This window comes from Asparagus officinalis, chromosome 6 (assembly GCF_001876935.1).
Source record: "Asparagus officinalis chromosome 6, Aspof.V1, whole genome shotgun sequence".
Classification (NCBI taxonomy): domain Eukaryota; kingdom Viridiplantae; phylum Streptophyta; class Magnoliopsida; order Asparagales; family Asparagaceae; genus Asparagus; species Asparagus officinalis.
In genome coordinates, this window is record NC_033799.1 from 29982156 (window position 1) to 29997577 (window position 15422).

Below are 15422 nucleotides of genomic sequence, written 5' to 3' on the forward strand. Positions count from 1 at the left end.
GAGGGGGTGTGGTTTGGAATGTGGTTGGGGGTGTGCCCCTAGTGCCACCCATGTGTATATGGGATTTGAACATGTATTGTTTTGAAAACATCTTAAAAGTCCTCTTGACTGCATCAAATTCAAACATGCGAGAGTTATGGTAAGGATGCAGAGGATTATAATGTTATACTAAAAACGAACGCACACAATTCAAACGCACGCAATATACATCAGTTGAGCATTAAATTTTAGGGTTGTTTTGCATACATACACCTTACATCATAAGTATTTCCAAAAAGGCCCTCTAAATCTCAGTATATGCGAAGCTACCCTCAAATCGTCAATTTTGGAGAAAATTTACCCTTAAAGAAATTAATCATCAACTTTGATAAGATAATTTGTAATCGCAATGTAGAAATTATCAACAAAATAGTCAAAAATTTAGGACCAAGTTGATGATTTGCTGATTTTAGAACTATCCTTTCACAAATTTGATGACTTGAGGGGTACGTTCGCAAGTACTACGATTTGGGGGGGCATGCTTGCAAATACCCACGATGTAAGGAGTATATACGCAAATAACCCAATTTAGCAGTAACATCAATCACGCACGCCATGTGTTTGTAGGAATTCCTCCTCATCTAAGGATCACGCTCAAGAAACTCCTCCACAGTCGCCGCCCGCAAAACTCTAGCCCCCATCAAACCGCCGCCGCCCGCAATTCTTGGCTCTAGCGTCACAGCTTTTTCCGGCATCATCAGATTGCCGCCAGCCTCGCCCGGCTCTGCCCTCTCCCTGCGATACAAATCGATCCAGCCGTCCAATCTCCTCCTCTCCCTCTCGCATCTCGGCCCCTCCGCTCCAACGACGTTCTTATAAAACCCAGCCCCACTGCAGTCGCAGGAACACGAAGCAGAGGCCTCCGGCGAAGAAGCAATCGACAAGCCCAGGAGGCCCATCAAGGTCTCGATGTCGTCGGCGCCGTCGTTGTCTGTTTCGTGATGTTGGGTGGCGGGGGGGCGCGCTGAGAGCCGAAGATCGTGAGGGGGCCCACTGCTGCTGCTGCTGGTGGCTGCCTGGGTTGATGGTGGCGTGTTCGGGAGCTGTGATGTAAGAGGAGAGGCAGCGAGGAGACAGAGAAGGGTTTGACTCAGGGGGAGGTTGAGGGTTTTGGGTTTTGGATTGGGATTCCGATGAGAGTCGGTTCTGGAGCTGGTCGAGAGAGGAGAAGAAGCGATTGTGAGGGGAAAAAGGCTGCATCTTTGATGGTGGATTGGTTGGTATGTGACGAACGTAAGATATCTATAGCGAGAAGAAATGAAGAAATTTTCAAAATCGCCTCAACGGAATTTTTTTTTAAAGAAATCCATCTCATTCACTTTTAATTATACAAATCGATCCACTTTGAGGTAATTACGGTACTAATCAGTCGGGGTTGCCACCCCCGACTAATTAGTAGCCTAGTTAGCAGCCGCAAACCTTCCCCGCTCCTTGACCTCGCTTGTAATTAGGCTACTAATTAGTCGGGGTTGGCAACCCCGACTAATTAGTACCGCAATTAACTCAAAGTGTGTCGATTTCTATAATTAAAAGCGAATGAGGTCTATTTCTTTAAAAAAATTCTGTTGAGGCGTTTTTGAAAATTTCTTCAAGGAGAATTTTTTTTGAAAACAAAAAAGATCCTTTCGAAATTTTATTAGCAAATTTGAACTAGTTTTTTTAATTTAATTCGATCGCTTTTTGATCACTTTAGCATGATTGGTCTGGTTGATTTTACAAAATAGCGACTCTAAAAAACACGAGATCATTAGTCAAGTATAATTAGTTGTCCCTAGTTTAGAGCTGATCTGATTCTTTTAAAATACATAGGACTATTAATCAGATTAGCTCTTAGTTTACAACCAGTAATTGCACGGGACTAGTTACTTCCGTGTTTTTTAAAGTCTACATTTTGTAAAACCGACTACTTTTTACCTAATAGTGATGACATGGTCGAAAAGTAATTGATTTTACTAATTAAAGCGGAAAATTGTTGATTTTGCTAATTAAAGTCCTTTTTAAAATTTTCACCATTTATAAATCATATATAGGGTTATTATTATTATTATTATTATTATTATACTCTCACTTACTGATAGACTTTATAATTTCACCATGAACAAGATGCTAAAAATATTCAATAAGTTTTATACATTTTACATCATTGTATTAAAAAGGGGAGCCACAAGTTAAAAATTATGGATTTTTAGCAAATATGTTATTTGTTTATTATTTTTATACACCTATTTAGGGTTGTTATATAGAATAAATACATTAAATATAAATCCCTAGAACTGCACTGAGTTCAACTAGATTTGTGAATTTAGTCACTTATCCTCAACAGAATTCAAATATAACCAAACATATTTTGATTGGATTTTAACTATCATGCAATCCTCTTTAATATCCATTACAAACAAACACAAATTTCATTGTAATGGCTTAAAAATCCATTACGTACATGGAAATTAATACACAAACCTAACAGAAACGTGTTAGCAAGGTTGAGAGAGTCAGGGTCGGCCCTAGGGTAAGCCCACCAAGCCCCGGGGCTGGGGCAACCCAGGGCCAGGGGGAAACCCATCCCTCCCGCTCCTTCACCCCTCAAACTGTAATTATCTTTGATTTTTGAAGTGGACTTTGTAAGAGGACATTTATGCAAAAATTGTTAGGGGTTTTATTTGTAAAAGAACTCTAATGAATACTCAAAACCCTACCCAACACCTTCATTTTCATCAATATTTCCTCTCCTTCCCGTCTTTGTTCCACTCACAAAAAAGAAAAAGAAAGAAAGAAAACCGCTCCTCTCCTCCTTCCCGAACCTCCGATGGTCTGACCTTACTTTGCTCCCATCGGACCCGTCCTTCAGGCTTCACCCCGCTGACTCGTCCAACTCAATCAGGTAAATTTTTTAACTAAATAATTTTAGGGTTTTTTTGGACAGAAATTTGGGGTTTTGATATTTTGCAATGAAATTATGATTTCTGATTTTGAATCTTGGCTGAATCTTAGTTGTTGAATAATTGAATTAGGGGTTATGATGTTTGGGAATAAAATTAGGGTTTGTTTTAATAATAATGATATTGCTAAGTAGCCTAAGTTTAGTTGATTGTGATTTCATATATGTTATATAATTATATTTACAAACTACAGTACACCATGACGGGAGATGATAAAAATCGAGTAAGGATTAGAAAACAAAACTCTGGAGCTCATAATAGAAGAGTCAAGCGACGTCAAGATGAAATGGTAAAATCACTAGATGGCTCAATTTCTAAGCTGTTCAAAGCAAAAACACAACATTCTCTTCTTTCGAGTCAAGTTGAAGAAGCTAGTGCCACTGCCAATATTAGTGAAAATATAGATGAGGTCATTGAGGAGCCCATGAATGAAGTCACTTATGCGGATGGAAGTCGTAATGAGGAAGCTAGTGATGAAGATCATGAAGAGCATGTGAATGAAAATGTTCATGTGGACGAAAATAACAATGAAGTAGCTTTTAGTAAATAACATGAAAGCATACTTGATCTTGAGAAAGATGTGGAAGTAAATTATGATCCAGGATTGTGGGGAAGTATAAATGATACTAAGAGGGTGATGATAGTTCAACGTGGTCCTATCAAGATTTTAAAGAAAAACGATGAGTTTTCAAGTGAAAAGAAGAGTGGGAGAAATAGAAGTTTTTCTTCCAAATATTACATCCATGAATTTCCAAATGGCGAGAAGCATGAAAGGAAATAGCTTGTCTATTCAAATGAACTGAATAGGGTATTTTATTTCTGTTGCAAGTTGTTCAAGAATAAACCAATAACAACCAATTTGGCGGAGAATGGAATAGACGATTGGCATAACCTTCCTACAAAGCTTAGAGAGCATGAAAGTAATCTGGAGCATTGTGTAAATGTTGTGAAGTGGGTTGACTTGCAAAAAGGACTAAAACTAAAGGTAACAATTGATAAAGATATAGAAGCACAAATTGACAAAGAGAAACTCATTGGAAGATGATACTAGTTCGAACCATTGCGGTTGTGAAGACTCTTTCTCGAAATGGTTTGCCATTTTGTGGAACTAATGAGAAAATTTATGAGAAGAACAACAGACTTTTTTCTCAACTTATAGAGTTCTTTGCAGAATTCGATCCAATTATACAAGATCATGTTTGGCGTGTGGTAGATAAAGAAGTTCAGAGCTATTATCTTAGCCATAAAATTCAAAATGAATTGATAATTTTGTTGGCCAATGAGATCAAAGCAAAAATTCTTGACAAAATTTCAAAAGCAAAGTATTTTTAGTTATTCTTCATTGTACGTCGGATTTAAGCCATGAGGTACAAATGTCAATTATCATTAGATATGTGGATATTGAAGATACAAATCAAGTCAATGTGGAAGAGTTTTTTCTTAGATTTATAAAGGTTGATGACACATCGGGACTTGGGCTTTTCAATCAACTTGAAGATACTTTGAATGAACTTAATCTCAACATTGATGATATAAGAGGTCCAGGTTATGACAATGGGTCAAATATGAAAGGTAAACATCAAGGTGTACAAAGAAGACTTCTTGACATAAATCCTCGAGCTTTTTATACACCATGTGGGTGTCATAGCTTAAATCTTGCACTATGAGATATGGCAAAATCTTGTGTCAAAGCTAGAAATTTTTTTGCATGTGTGCAAAAGGTTTACACTTTGTTTGCTGGATCAACACATCGATGAGATGTTCTTAAAACATATGTAAATGGTCTTACACCAAAGTCATTGTCGATTACTCGTTGGGAAAGTCATGTTGAAAGTGTTATAGCAATCCGATATCAAGCACCGGAGTTGAGAGACACTTTGATGAAATTGCAAATAGTTCTAAAGAGGACATTGTGATGGCAGAAGCTAAAGGCTTGTGTAAAAATGCTTTGGAGAATTTTGAGTTCTTGATTAGCTTGTGTATTTGGTATAAGATTTTAGATAAAGTCAATCGAGTTAGCAAAGTTCTTCAACAAGAAAAGATGAATTTGGAGGATGCAATTACAAGAATAAACGAGCTTATTGTTTTCTTTCAAAAGTTTAGAGAAGACGATTTTGAAAACATGATGAAAGAAGCCAATGAACTTGCTAATGATGTTGGTATCGATCCGACATTTCCGATAAAAAGAGTGGTTCGTAGAAAAAAGCATTTTGATGAGGATGTGGAAGCGAATGTTGAAGGTAGTCAATCACCGAAGGATAATTTTAAAGTTTCCTATTTCCTTCATATTATTGATCAAGCTCTTACATCACTCAAAGATCGTTTTGAACAATTCGAGCTCTATGAAGAAATCTTCGGATTTTTGTTTAATGCAAAGGTCATGAGTATTGGTGAAGAAAAATTGATGAAACATTGCACTAAATTACAAAGATACTTGAAACACAACCAGCAATGTGATATACATGGGAAAGATTTATTCAATGACCTACAAGCTTTGCAAACAATGTTGCCGAAGGAAGTGACTAAATCAATAGACATCCTTGACTTCATAAGATCTTATTGGGATGATGGTGGCTTTCAATGTGTATGAGTTGCTTATCGGATTTTGTTAACTATCCCAGTTACGGTTGCCTTGGCGGAGAGAAGTTTTTCCAAGTTAAAATTAATAAAAAGTTATCTTCGCACTACCATATCACATGAACGATTGAATGGATTGGCAATGATATCAATTGAAAATGAATACTTAGAGAAACTTGAGTATGATGACTTAATTGAAGATATCGCTTCAAAAATTCAAGGAGAAGTATTTTTTTTGAATTAAATTGTAGCACAAATGTAATATCTTCTTATATGAATATTGATTTTGCATAAGAATATTATTAGTTTGAGCCCAATATAAGACGCTAAATTGTATTATATGTATTTATTTTTATCATTATTGTCCGTACAAAATTGTTAATATAAGAGGCAACCAACATTGGATTGGGCTAGGGCAACCCAAAGCTCAGGGCCGGCCCTGGAGAGAGTCAAGTACAACAAATCCATATTTAATTAATCATGCTATTTTTTGAGTTGTGAGGAACAACACAATTTCGACTCATTCTCAATTAAAACCACATCCCTACTATAAATTACATGTTGGATCCGAATCCTTCGGTTTGTAGTTTATTAATAATCTACATTATATCTATTTGTCACTCGTATCAGTTATTTTATTTTATTTTTGTATTTGATCGCATGTGTCCCCACTCTATATTGGAGATGAGACTAATCCTGCTCGGGACTGGTGATTACCCCTCTTAACAAGTGGCGAGGTTTCGAACTCTTGCCAGCAGGCAGGGCCCGCTTAGGGACCAGCTTGTCTGTTGTTGGGCCAACAACTTGTTGGTATCAATTATTTTATCTACCAAAACTATTTTGATGTTTTAATCAGGTTAAAATCAGATTAATGGAATCAAGCCCTATAATACTTAAATGAATTGACCTTATCCAATCAAAATTGTCACCCTAGTTCCATGAATTCAGATTTTATCAGAACGCCTCTTGTAGGTGCAAGTGCAAGTTGTCAATTGTTCTAAACTATAATAGACACAAATAAAATGTTAAAGCCTTTTGTCATATTAGACCCTCAAATCTTTAAATTCATAACTTAGGCCCCCTAAAGCTTCATGTTAGTTCAAAAGAGGGTCATAGATCTTTGGTTTTATTTAAAATGAGGTTAAATATCAGAAAGCTCCTTAAGTCTGGAAAACTCTCATAACTTTTAAATATTAAATATCCCTTCTTAAATCTAGGGTTTATAAAAAAAAACCTCCCTTAACTTTAAGATTTTATTTATTAAAAAACCTTAATGTTAACTAGAATTTTTCGCATGGAAAAGTAAACAACGCGGAGGGATAATTTTTTCTAGTAAAAATTGCAATTCATGTTGGAGTTGTAACTTAAAACTTGCTTTTGAAGTGAGAAAGTTTAGTCCCGCATTGGATAGGAGATGGGAATGAATGTTGTTTATAAGCCTTTCCTTTTTCTCATATGCTTAGAAATAAATATGAGTTATGCTCCACACCACACACGCGTACGCCAAACCAAGCCAGGTCGGGGTCAGGAGGCGCGCGCCCACGACCTACGGACACGAATGCTGCTCCGGATTGATGTCATTAACCTGCTACATTTTGGACTTCTTTTTTTGCAACTGGAACAATTAAAACGTGATAAACATGCAGCGGATATTCAGGAGATTATTTTGCAACTGGAACAATTAAAACGTGGAATAATTAAAACGTGATAAACATGGAGCGGATCTTCAGGAGATTATTTTGCAACTGGAATAATTAAAACGTGATAAACATGGAGTGGATCTTTGCGAGAATTGATCGGGTAAACGGCTAAAATTATGGATCTAAATGGCTAAAATTACGGATCTAAACGGCTAAAATTATGGATCTAAACGACTGCTTTTAACCTCTATAAAAACCAATACCTGCGAGGGCTAGAGATACAGATTAACAACAGAGCTTCTCTCTTTCTTTTCTCTTCACAAATTTCTTCTTGCTGTTGTTCTTGGCTGGTTCTCTGAAAGTCTACGAAGAATTCGCATAGTCTTCTTGAAGCTCATGCCGATGAGAAGGAGGTTGCCTGACTGAGGGTCGTAGTATCTCCAGAATCCATTGTCGTGTAGCCCTGTACGAGAGGGGGCAATTAGATTCTTGGGACAGTGCCTAGCACGCTTCGATCATCAGGCTATGTTCTTTAACTCTGTTTAATTTTTCTGTTCTTTTACGATTTCTATTAACTATTAAATTGCATTTCATGATAATTAGGGCCTAAATAGAAAATATCCTTAACAATCCAAGAATCTAACTGTGCTGTTTAAAATAGTATCATGATTAGTATTTTGTTTCTTATGTTAATGCTGTCTACACTTCATAAAAATGACATGTTATACTCCCTGATGATTCTGTTATTTGAATGCTTCAATTATGTCTGTTGCATTATAATAACAAAACTATTCATTCATTATCAGATTATGGCTACAAGTGAAATCATGTTAGCTAAACCAGAGAAGTTCAATGGGAATAATTTTCGTCGTTGGCAAAACCAAATGAGATTTTGGCTAACAACTCTAAATCTGATAACAACCATTGAACCTGATAACTCATCTTCCTCTAGACCAATCACTAGGCGAAACTCCGCTGCAGATTCCATTCCTATGCCGAGAACACCTCAAGAGATAGAATATCACTGTCTACACAGAATCTTAGGAGCCTTATCTGATAGATTGTATGACATCTACTACTGCATCACTAGTGCTAAAGTTCTGTGGGAAACACTAGAAAAGAAGTATGGTTTGGATGATACATGAATTAAAAGGTTTAAAGCTTCTGATCTTAACAAGTTTAAAATGGTAGATTCCAAACCAATGAACGAGCAGATTCATGAATTCGAACATATAGTTCATCAACTGAAAATGAATGGATCTACCTTAGATGAAACATTTCAGATAAATTGTTTTATAGACAAACTTCCTGAAACCTAGTCAGATTTTGTCAAAAACCTTAACCATACCCAAGGAAATCTTACACTTGATCAAGTGTTGAATGCCATTAGAATCGAAGAGCAACATAGACTCAGGGAGAAAAGTGTGACAGAATCCAAACCCAAAGTTAACAATGTAGAATCCCAACCCATTCCCAAACATAAGAAGCGCTCGTTCCACCAAAACCAAAATAAAACGTTTAAGAAGAAATCCTATCATCAGAATAAGAATCATGTCTAATTTCAAAAGAATGACGGAGCCAAACGTCGAGCTTGTTTTGTTTGTGGATGAACCAACCATCTTGCTAAGAACTGTTTTTACAAGAAGACTAAACCACCCAAGCCTAGGAAGGGAGGGCCTCTACCAAATAAGACCCAAGTAAACATGGTGACTTCGAGTTCAGCTGAGACTGCTTTCAGAGCAGTTCTATTCACCCCCTGAAGTAAACATGACCTTTCAAGCAAATGATTGGTGGATTGACACTGGAGCTAATATACACGTCTGCTCTAATCAATCTTTGTTTTTCACTTATCAGGTCTCAAGTAGAGGAACCGTGACCATGGAAAATAATGATGTGGCTTTTGTATTTGGAATAGATCAGATCAACCTAAAGCTGACTTCGGATAAGACATTGATCTTGTAGGATATCCATCATGTACCAAACATTAGGAGAAACTTGATTAGTGGATCTTTGTTAGTGCAACAAGGCTATAAACTTGTTTTTGAATCAAATAAAGTTGTAATAACTTAAGGATTGAACTTCATTGGAAAAGGATTTTTATGTGATGGTCTTTTTAAATTGAATGTTAAGAATTCTACTCTTACATCTCTAATGACTTCGAATATTGAACTTTCTATCACTTGGCATCAAAGATTGGGACATGTGAATTATAATTCAATTAAAAGATTGGTGCATCTCAATATAATTCCAAAGCTTAATATAAAAGATAATGGAAAATGTGAAATATGTGTAGAAGCTAAACTTCCTAAGAAATCCTTCAAAACTATTGATAGAGATTCTGAGATATTAGAACTCATCCATAGTGATGTCTGTGATTCTGGAAGAACGTCTAGAGGTAATAAGCTATGTAGCACGGACACGGATCCGACACGGCCATCCGACACGCCGACACGAGGCAAATCCTAAAAAATACATAGGATACGTGTGTTCGACACGTGTATCCGACACGGACACGACACGACACGGCTTCATGTTATGCGGACACGTGTATCCGACACGGACACGACACGACACGGCTTCATGTTATGCGTGTCCGTGCTTCATAGGTAATAAGTACTTTGTAACTTTTATAGATGATTGTTCTAAACATTGTTATCTTTACTTAATTAAGACTAAAGATGAAGTGATAAACAAATTCAAAATATATAAAACAGAAGTTGAAAATCAGTTGGACAGGAAAATTAAAATACTTAGATCAGATAGAGGTGGTGAGTACACTTCTAATGAACTAAGATAATTTTGTGAAAAGAATATAATTATTCATGAGATAACTACTCCATATACATCTCAGACTAATGGAGTAGCTGAAAGAAAGAATAGGACACTAATAGACATGGTAAACTCAATGTTGATTAATTCTGGTGTGCCAGAGAACTTGTGGGGAGAAACCCTCATGACTGCTTGCCATATGCTGAATAGAATTCCATTCAAGAACTCTGATAAAACCTCTTACACAATTTGGAAGAATAGAAGCCCTAATTTAGATCATCTGAAAGTGTGGGGGTGCTTAGCAAATGTTAAGATATCTGAATAAGAGAAAGAAGATTGGCCCTAAGACTATAGATGGAATCTTTATGGTTATGCTTCTGATAGTAATACAAACAGATTTCTAATAATCAACTCTAATATTAATGAGATAGCCAACAACACCATTGTTGAAGCTAGAGATGTTCATTACTTAGAAAATATTTTCCCCTATAAAACCAAAGTAAGCAACTCATGCTTTAACTCTAATAGTACAGATCTTAGTTCTAATCCTATTTCTAACTAAGGTGAAACTAGTTCTAGTCAAATCAGACCACTAGAAACTTCAGAGGAACCCACGAGAAGTAAGAGAACTAGAATAGAAAAGGTCCATGAAGATTTCTATGCATTGCTATTAGAAGACTCTCCAATCACATTTGAGGATGCAATAAAATCAATAGATGCTCCATTTTGGAAGGAAGCTATTAGAAGACTCTCCAATCACATTTGAGGATGCAATAAAATCAATAGATGCTCCATTTTGGAAGGAAGCTATAAATAATGAGATTCAATCTATAGTTAGATGCAATAAAATCAATAGATGCTCCATTTTGGAAGGAAGCTATAAATAATGAGATTCAATCTATAGTTAAAAACCAAACTTGGGAACTCACTGATCTTCCTCCAGACTGCAAAACTATAGAATGTAAATGGGTATTAAGAAGAAACTGAGACTTGATAGAACAATAGATAAGTATACAGCCAGGTTAGTAGCTAAAGGATATACCTAAATATCTGGTATTGATTATTTTGATGTTTATTCTCCGGTAGCTAGAATTACTACCATTAGAGTCCTTATAGCTCTATAGCATCCATTCACAAACTGATAATACATCAAATGGATGTTAAAACTGCTTTCTTAAATGGAGACTTAGATAAAAAAAATTTATATGGATCAACCCGAGAGATTTGTTGCGTCTGGACAAGAGAAGAAAGTATGCAAGCTTATTAGATCACTATATGATCTCAAACAAGCTCCAAAATAATAGCACATGAAATTTGATGAGATTATACTATCTTATGGATTTGTAATTAATCAAACAGATGAGTGCGTATATCATAAAATAGATAATAACAACAAAATTATGATATTATGCTTATATGTTGATGATATTCTTATTTTTGGTTCTGACATACAAGCCATAAATGATATCAAACACTTTTTATCATAAAATTTTAACATGAAAGATTTAAGTCAAGCTGACTTAATTCTTAACAATAAAATCTTGAAGAATGAGAATGGATATGTGCTGTCACAATCACACTACATAGAGAAAATCCGCAAAAAATTTTATGATCCAAACTGTCATCCTATTTCTACTCCATATGATCCTAATGTGCATCTAAAGAAAAATACAGGTTATCCTCAATTACAAAGAGAATATGCACAAATAATTGGATCATTAGGATTCCTGACAAACTACACCAGACCTGATATTGCTTATGCAGTAAATAGACTTAGTAGATATACATTAAATCCTGATAAGAGTCACTGGGTGCTCTAGAAAGATTTTTGAGATACGTAAAAGGAACTAAAGATTATGGTTTACATTATAAAGGATATCCATCTATACTAGAAGGTTACTTAGATGCAAATTGGATTAGTGACTCAGTAGATGTAAAATCCAACACTGGATTTGTGTTCCTTTTAGGAGAAGTTGTTTCATGAAAATCTACTAAACAAACTGTAATGACTAGAAGTACAATAAAATTAGAAATGATAGTTCTTGATACTACTAGTATAGAAGCTGAATGGTTAAAATATTTATTAACTAAAATTCCATTAATACAAAAATTATTATTAGCTATTTCTATTCATTGTGATTGCAGGTCAACGATTGACAAATGTCATCAAGAGAATGCAGATGTGAAAATGAATCGATACTTGAAAGTGCGACATAAATCTTTGAGATATAAGATGAAAAACTATGTAATAGCCTTAGACTTTATAAGATCAGAGAAAAATCTTGTAGACCACTTAACTAAAGGCTTAGCTAGGGTAGTGGTCCTAGAATCATCGAGGGGGATAGAGTTAAGCCCATAAGAAAAATCACTGTAGTGACAACCTAACCTCGCAAAGGTTCAATGGGTAGAAACAAACTAGACATTATGATTAATTATGAGGAGTACTGAATTCATTTGCTCTCATCCCTAGGATGATCAGTGCTAATAAAAAGTAAGTGAAAGGTTGAGTTAAAAACTCTTAATGAATCCAAGACCCTTGAGGCAGGATGCTTACTTGCTCGCATTCTTATTAGGATTTACCTATATGTGTGTAGTTGTGAGGTCGCGACTATGGGATCAGGGCTGCTCCCTAGTACTTATTAGGATTTACCTATATGTGTGTAGTTGTGAGGTCGCGACTATGGGATCAGGGCTGCTCCCTAGTAACACACATGAAAGCCTATATGTGTGTAGTTGTGAGGTCGCGACTATGGGATCAGGGCTGCTCCCTAGTAACACACATGAAAGGTACCTGCACAAGGCCGATATAGCGCAACCCATTAGAATTCTTCAAAACTGTACTATGTATGTTTTCTGTAGAAATTCGATAAATAGGACTGGTTCAAGGCGTAGTCCACTAAGCTCTCACGGATCCATACAACTGTCACTAAGTGAATGTTCAAATCGAAAGGTACCTCCACTTATTACATAATATAAGGGAACCAACAATCTTATTTTTAAAGTTATTCTTTTACTCTTATTACTGAGTTATTTTAAGTTTTAAGTTATGTGGGGGATTGTTAGAGTCGTAACTTAAAACTTGCTTTTGAAGTGGGAAAATTTAGTCTCACATTGGATAGGAGATGGGAAGGAAAGTTGTTTACAAGCTTTTCCTTTCTCTCCTATGCTTAGAAGTAATTATGGGTTATGCTCCACACCACACACGCGCGCGCCGAACGGAAGAAGGCCGGGCCGGGCTGGGCTCGGGAGGCGCGCGCCCAAGACCTGCGGACATGAATGCTGCTCCGGATTGATGGATCCTTAATCTGCTACATTTTGGACTTCTTTTTTTTTGCAATTGGAACAATTAAAACATGATAAACATGGAGCGGATCTTCAGGAGATTATTTTGCAACTGGAACAATTAAAACGTGATAAACACGGAGCGGATCTTCAGGAGATTATTTTGCAACCGGGAAAATTAAAACGTGATAAACATGGAGCGGATCTTCGCGAGAATTGGTCGGGTAAACGGCTAAAATTGTGGATCTAAACAGCTAAAATTGTGGATTTAAACGGCTGTTTTAACCTCTATAAAAACCAATACCTGCGAGGGCTAGAGGTACAGATTAACAACAGAGCTTCTCTCTTTCTTTTCTCTTCACAAATTTCTTCTTGCTATTCTTCTTAGCTAGTTCTCTGAAAGTCTACGAAGAATTCGTAAAGCCTTCTTGAAGCTCGTGCCGACAAGAAGGAGGTTGACTGACCGAGGGTTGTAGTATCTTCAGAATCCATTGTCGTGTAGCCCTATACGAGAAGGGACAATTAGATTCTTAGGACAGTGCCTAGCACGTTTTGATCATCAGGCTATGTTCTTTAACTCTGCTTATTTTTTTGTTCTTTTTCGATTTCTATTAACTATTAAATTGCATTTCATGATAATTAGTATCTAAACAGCAAATATCCCTAACAGTTCACACTTCTAACCGCGCGTTTCTTATAAAATCTTAAACTTAAGATGACTTCTTTTCATAACCCCCTTATACTCGAGAGAGGGCTAGGCTTTTTTTTTTTTTTTGTGGGCGGGGTTGCAATGCCAGTCAATCTTGCCAATCTATAATATATATGAAAGTAAAACCCTTAATTGCCACTTGGCAACTTCTTAAAACTTTCGCCAATTGGCAACTTCCTAGAGTTTTTGGCCATTTGGCTTTCACTTTTTCATAAAAATCCAATTAATGTTAAGGACCTTTACATGTAATTATGTTATTATATCATGAAGGATCTGCCTCCTCAACTTCCAGCCCATTTATTAATAGTACCTTCTTTTATCTTTTATAATTTCATAATTAACGAAAATATTTTTTTCCCAAAATGAACTATAAAACTTATATTATCCATTTAATTGTGATATGATCAGAAAAACTCTTTGCCTTGACATGAACCCATTCAAATTCAAATAACAATTGCAACTACTATTATTACTTCCCAAATGCTAATATACATGCATTCTTGCTTTTTAAAAGTATTATTCCATAGCGTACTCTATTTATGCAGCAATTCTGACTGGATACGCTTTAAGGAAAAGAATGACATTTAGCAATTTAGTTAAAATTTAAAAAAAAAATCAAATATATAGGCTTCAATGTTGCATCTATTGATATCTATATCTATCTATCTATACTAAAACAAAGCTCTTAGAAGACATGTAGCATGCTTTTAGAGATTTGACCTTTACTTTCCTATCTATATCTAATGTTATAGCATACAATATATTAATATACTATATTGTTGTCAAGATTCTATTGTTAGTTGTTAACCGAAATCCTTTTCAAATTCTATTGTTACTCTTAGAAAATAATTTATTTTCATGAACTAAGATTTTAATAATTACCATTTATATCTCTATCCCCTCTACATTCTATTAACGAAAAGCCCAGAATTTAATGTCTTCAAAACCTAAATTTCAATTGCAATAGATTAAGATCATTGATTAAATGCTCTTCCAAAATGTGAGAAAATTTGGTCTTTGCATATAAATTTATTATTTTGATCTCCTTTCAATTGATTATCTTCTCTAGGCAAAGGATTGTTCATGTAGATATTGGATAGGTTAAACGAGAAGGTAAATATCTCCTATTACTTCCTTTGTTTTTTTAAATTTCTTAGTTTATTATTGTATTGAGTTATTTATCGTATCATCATTGCTAGCATGAAAAACTTAACATGAATTATATATTTTTCCTCTACATGATTGATGATTGACTACATTGTAATATAGCCAAATGATTCAAATACAATTGAGCATTTGGTTAATTTTTTATATTTATGGAATATTTTCGCAATATTAGAATACATAAAGATTTGTTTGGTTAGAAAATTTTGTAACATTTTTCATAGTTACAAGGACAATTGGAGATATAACTATGTGGGATTTTTTAGATATGTCCAACTATGTTTCAATTATTTTTCTTTTTTT

General features: G+C 35.4%; 1 protein-coding gene across 1 annotated transcript; it reads right to left on the reverse strand.

The window, feature by feature from the left end:
* On the reverse strand, positions 621-1256 carry LOC109845999. The gene is made up of 2 exons (XM_020415223.1): positions 1056-1256; positions 621-1012 (listed from the first exon to the last, which is right to left on the reverse strand). Exons 1-2 carry the CDS (start codon positions 1237-1239, stop codon positions 621-623), a joined length of 576 nt encoding a protein of 191 aa, XP_020270812.1. The 5' UTR covers positions 1240-1256.